General features: G+C 41.5%; 1 protein-coding gene across 1 annotated transcript in view; it reads left to right on the top strand.

Annotated features, from left to right (window-relative positions):
* Positions 1 to 1589: 1589 nt before the first annotated feature.
* The window catches only part of LOC121002479 (immunoglobulin lambda-1 light chain-like), a 39582-nt gene continuing 35171 nt past the window's right edge, over positions 1590 to 6000 (top strand). The window contains exons 1-2 of the mRNA XM_040433931.1: positions 1590 to 1651; positions 1739 to 2034. Of these exons, the coding sequence (XP_040289865.1) occupies positions 1612 to 1651; positions 1739 to 2034 (336 nt within the window). The 5' untranslated portion in view covers positions 1590 to 1611. The remainder of the gene's footprint in view (positions 1652 to 1738; positions 2035 to 6000) is intronic.

Below are 6000 nucleotides of genomic sequence, written 5' to 3'. Positions count from 1 at the left end.
TATACCAACGTATAGTACCATAATTTAGGCCTTTTTCACATGTCAGTGTCTGTGATGACATCCGTGAAGATGTCCGTGAAGAATTCATGTTTGGTCCGTGTGTTAGTTTTTTCCCCTCCATGTGTCAAGAATATTTCGCATTCACTGCAAGGCTGAAAATTAGCTTCCACAGCATCTACAACCAATGGTCCATGAAAAGCACTGACAGAACACAGATATCATCCGTGTTGTGTCAGTGGTTTTCACGGACCCATAACCTTCAATGGGTTTAGTCCGCATCACAGATCAAAGTAGTGCATACCTCGGTCAGTGGAACATCACCTATTAAAATCAATAGTTATACATGCAGTTCATGGAGACACAGAGCGCATGTCTGTGATTCACTGACATGTGAAAGAGGTCTTGAAAGCGATAATAAAATAAAGTACAAACACAATTTTTATTAACCCACACTCCCTATTCCAACCCAGACTGCAGTCCAATCACCTGAGACTAAACATATTATATGTCAAAATGAACTAATCACAATACCATTTGAATGCTTTATTTTAGTGTTAATTTGCACATTTAAAGAATAAAACTATAAACTAAAAAATATATATGTATTTTAACTTTTTCTACATTATCTATCAAATTTACCAAAAGCAGCTGTACGTGTCTTGAAAAAAAAAAGCCACAGTTTCTGGGCAACCCAAGTAATACAAATGTTAAGGCTAATAAAGAATCACTTGCACAAAAATGTTTTAAAATATCTGGTCATTTAGCCCCAAAACGCTTTGGTGGTTAAAGGGAATTGGAACTTGGTGAACTGAAGGAGCCGGAATCCAGCAGCAAAGAGCAGGTATGTATCTTTTCCTTCACATGGCCAGCGAAAAGGTGTGTTTAAATTTTTTTAAAATACTGGACAACATCTTTAAAGGGGTTGTCTCACTTCAGCAAATGGCATTTATCATGTAGACAAAGTTAATACAAGCCACTTACTAATGTATTGTGATTGTCCATATTGCCTCCTTTGCTGGTCATCATACACTACTCAATTCCAGGGGTAACAACCACCCTGCAATCCAGCAGCAGTGGTCGTGCTTGCACACTATAGGAAAAAACTCCAGCCTACCGTACGTGCACACCCATCTGGGGCACAATTCAAGTGAACGGAGCTTAGCCCCGCCCAGGCCAGTGATACTAGTCGTAACGTCACTGGGCGAGCTGTAAACAGTGAGAAGGTCGTGGTGCTGCTGGAGCGCCGTTGCCTTCTTAAACAGCTGATCTGCAGGGGTCCCGGGTGTCGGACCCCCGCCGGTCAGATGCTGATGATCTATCCAGAGGGTAGATCATCTGTTTAAACAAACTGCAGAACCCCTTTAACTTTCTATACTTTATAAATTCCATTTGCTGAAGAGAAAAAAAAACTTTAAGGGCTTATATACAGGGTCACTAGCTGAATCAGCTATCTCTCAGACAGGAAAAAAGGAATAAGGGTAAATGATTAATCTACATGATAGGCTGATACCTTCAGAAAAGAGGATGTGTGTCACATTGATATACCCTATGAAATACAGAGCGCATTGCAATAACTGTTGACAGCATATAGATTTCTGAGGAGATAAAACAATGTTGTATCCGTGCATTTTGGTTGCTCTATTTCTATCAGGTAAGTCCTAATGCCAGAATCAAGATAAATGTTATGCTTGACCTCCTCATGCTTGTTTCATCCCTATAACTCTTATTTTACCTACAGTAGATGCACAGACTACCGTAGACCAGGAGCTGCCTTCTCTAGTAAAGGTTAGAGGTGACCGGTCAACAGCTCGTATACCTTGTGAGATCAGACAGCAGACATCCTTTGTTCATTGGTATGTACAGAAACAAAATCAAGTAATAAAAAGGATTCTATATTTTGGAGAAGGAAAAGATATTTATGAAGATGGATTTGACTCAAGCAAATATGACACTACTCCAAGAAAAAACAAATATACACTGACCATTTATGATGTAAAAGATGATGACAGTGGTATCTATTACTGTGCATATTGGGTCAGGTCCCCTAGCATCCACACTGATATAACATCACAGAAATCCTGTACAATTAGTCAGGAAACATTACATGAAAGGCTAGTAAGAGTGAGTTCACACCACTGTTATACTGTATATTTCCATTGTTCGCCTCCATTAGAGGGGTTTGTATACACAGCGATATTTTACATTTTTACAATACTCACTACAGTTTTGAAAAGGAAGTGGTAAAGTGGGCATGCCAGCTGATTTAAACCAAAATTCTGTGAGTTTTCAATGGTCTCAATCTTAGGTTCATTCACACATCCGCACGGACACCAGCCATGGGTGTGCCGCATTTTGCAGACCGCACATGGCCGACACTATAATAGAAATGCCTATTCTTGTCCGTGGCTGCAGACAAGAATAGGACATGCTCTATCTTTTTTGTGGGGCCGCGGAACAGAAGTGCGGATGCAGACAGCACACGATGTGCTGTCTGCATCTTTTGCAGTCCCTTAGAAATGAATGGGTACGCACCCGTTTCGCAAAATTGCAGAACGGACGCAGACCCATTCATGCGGACGTATGAATGGACCCTTACTCAAGTATAGGCATGTAGTAGAAATGGGAAGAACATGTCAAAACAGTATTACACTTAAAAATGCACCAAAAAAACTTTATGCAACACTTCATACATTTGACAAAAGAGCACTGCCTTGCCTAGAGGCTGGATGAAGAACAGCTGTAACCCAAGATTGACAAGCAAATTGGACATGGACCAGAGAAACGGTTGCATGCATGTGGCCTAAAGGCCAGCCTTAGAGAAACCTCTGATCTCTGCAGTTTAACCCATTAGATGCTGTAGTTAATAGTGAGCTGTCAGCCTATTGGCTAACAAAGGTCCTCAGGTCTGCAATAGGTATCTACTAAGGATGAGCAAAGTTTTAAAAAATTTGATTCGCCAAAATTCACAAATAAATTTTATTAGTTCTGAATTAATTTGTCACGAATCACTACAGAATAAATCAGGTATACCCAGGCCACTCTGCCTAATCATATTCTTCCCACTTGGTGGCCCAATCTCAGTGTGAAGGCTTGGAAGTTAATCCTTTCCCGACCACGACAGTAAATTTAAGTCGGTGGCTGGGCATTTAAAAATGGCGCCATCTACATCCGTATGTCCGTTCCATTGCACCCGCAAAATAATAGAGCATGTTCTATACTTGTATGTTTTACGGACAAGGATAGTACTGTTCTATAGATGGCCAGTGTACGTGTTTTGTGTATCCGCAATTTGCAGACAGCAAAAATGGATATGACCATGTGCATCAGCCCTTATTATTTTGCCCTCATCAGGCAATAATGCTCTACAATATTACCGGTTTATCCACATGTAATGGATTTGCTGCGGGTTTTACGTCTGGATTTACAGACAAAAAATCTACAGTAGATTACAGTACCAGAAAAGTGAATGAGATTTGCAGAAATCTCATTCACACGCCGTGTAAATCTACAGCATGTCAATTTCTGCTGTGGTACGGTTGCAGATTTTTTACAAATTTTGACTTCTACCATTACTTAGCATTATTGAAATTCAGAAGGGAAATCTGCACAATTTTCAGCATTGAACTCACAAGCAAATCTGCAAAAAAATCCACATGATTTGATGCAAATTTGCTACTATAGATTTCCTTTTTAGAACTGAACAAAAAATCTGCAGTATCAAATCCCGTATTTATGGATGTACCCGTAATATTCTAAAGGTTTATATAAACTATCAAATGACTGCAGCTTCAAGTTCCCTAGTCAGACAAAAAATTTATAATTTAGTTTAATAATATTTTTATTGTTTAACTCCTTTGTGTACCATGAAGTAACTTTACATTGTTGGTGTTAAGGGAGTGTATGGAGAATGGCTCAGAAGCTTGTTCAGGCATAACTCAGATCTTGGTTGTTTATGCGCCAACCCCGCCTACTCCCCCCAACTAGTGATGTCGCGAACATAAAATTTTCAGTTCGCGAACAGCGAACGCGAACTTCCGCAAATGTTCGCGAACTGGCGAACCGGGCGAACCGCCATAGACTTCAATAGACAGGCGAATTTTAAAACCCACAGGGACTCTTTCTGGCCACAATAGTGATGAGAAAGTTGTTTCAAGGGGTCTAACACCTGGACTGTGGCATGCCGGAGGGGGATCTATGGCAAAACTCCCATGGAAAATTACGTAGTGGACGCAGAGTCGGGTTTTAATCCATAAAGGGCATAAATCAACTAACATTCCTAAATTGTTTGGAATAACGTGCTTTAAAACATCCAGTGTGTGTATACGATCAGGTATGATGTTGTATCGATCAGGTAGTGTAAGGGTTACGCCCGCATCACAGACATTGACAGACCAAACTCCCCTTTTAATGCACCGCAAACAGTTCATTTGCACAACCGCAAACTCCCCATTTGCACAAGGTTGGATACCAAGCTAGCCACGTCCCGGTGATGTCATTGAAGGTTTCTTCCTCCACCCAGCCACGTACAACACCAAGGGTCCCCGAAAGGTCAATTGAATTGATTTTTCGAACGGGGAGATGGTTAAAAAAACGCTGGCTCCCTCCCCTTTGTTTTTATCCACGGTGACTGCGTCTGCGCCGTGCAATTTACTGTCACACCCGATATGAGTGGTATTTTCTGTAGTACTATTCTCATCAGTTTAATCCCTCTAACGTCCCCGACTCCCCAATCTGGGGGCCATTTATTAAACAGATTTTTCGGACGGGGAGATGGTTAAAAAAACGCTGGCTCCCTCCACTCTGTTTTAATCCACGGTGACTGCGTCTGCGCCGTGCAATTTACTGTCACACCCGATATGAGTGGTATTTTCTGTAGTACTATTCTCATCAGTTTAATCCCTCTAACGTCCCCAATCTGGGTGCCATTTATTGAATAGATTTTTCGAACGGGGAGATGGTTAAAAAAAACCTGGCTCCCTCCACTCTGTTTTAAACCACGGTGACTGCGTCTGCGCCGTGCAATTTACTGTCACACCCGATATGAGTGGTATTTTCTGTAGTACTATTCTCATCAGTTTAATCCCTCTAAAGTCCCCAATCTGGGTGCCATTTATTGAATAGATTTTTCGAACGGGGAGATGGTTAAAAAAACGCTGGCTCCCTCCACTCTGTTTTAAACCACGGTGACTGCATCTGCGCCGTGCAATTTACTGTCACACCCGATATGAGTGGTATTTTCTGTAGTACTATTCTCATCAGTTTAATCCCTCTAACATCCCCAATCTGGGGGCCATTTATTAAATAGATTTTTTGAACGGGGAGATGGTTAAAAAAACGCTGGCTCCCTCCACCGATATGAGTGGTATTTTCTGTAGTATTATTCTCATCAGTTTAATCCCTGTTACGTCCCATATCAGGAATTGCCTTTTATGAAAAAAAATTTAGGCCGGGTACCTTCGACTGCCTTCACAGTGACAGACCAAACTCTCATACACTAAACTGAATTGATTTCAGGAACCGGGAGATGGAAAAAGCAGCTTGGTCGGTCCTCTTACTCCCAAATTGGGGCACTGCGCGTGCACAGAGCAATGTGCTGTGACACCCTATATGAGTGGTGTCTTAACTAGTACTATTGCTATCAGTTTAATCCCTGTTACGGACCCTATCCGGTCGAATTGATTAACCATTGTCGAATCCCCCATTGACATCCCCCTTATAAGCTGTGTAAAGCATATTTTTTAGTTTGGTTTTGAACTGCTGCATCCTTTCCGACTTTTGGTAATTTGGTAACATTTCTGCCACTTTCTGCTTATACCGGGGGTCTAGTAGCGTGGCCACCCGATCGCTTTTGGTCTGACCATAATGAAGCAACGGCCTTATCATCTGGGGTGTGGCAACATTGCCAACACACTTTTATAGAGGTGATGATGATTGCTTCATTGTGATACGCAAGCCCCTTCACCACAACAAGGTAACGATCACGAAGGGGAATTGACACTT

Source organism: Bufo bufo, chromosome 5, assembly GCF_905171765.1.
Source record: "Bufo bufo chromosome 5, aBufBuf1.1, whole genome shotgun sequence".
Taxonomy (NCBI): domain Eukaryota; kingdom Metazoa; phylum Chordata; class Amphibia; order Anura; family Bufonidae; genus Bufo; species Bufo bufo.
This window is presented reverse-complemented; position numbering and strand designations above follow the sequence as displayed.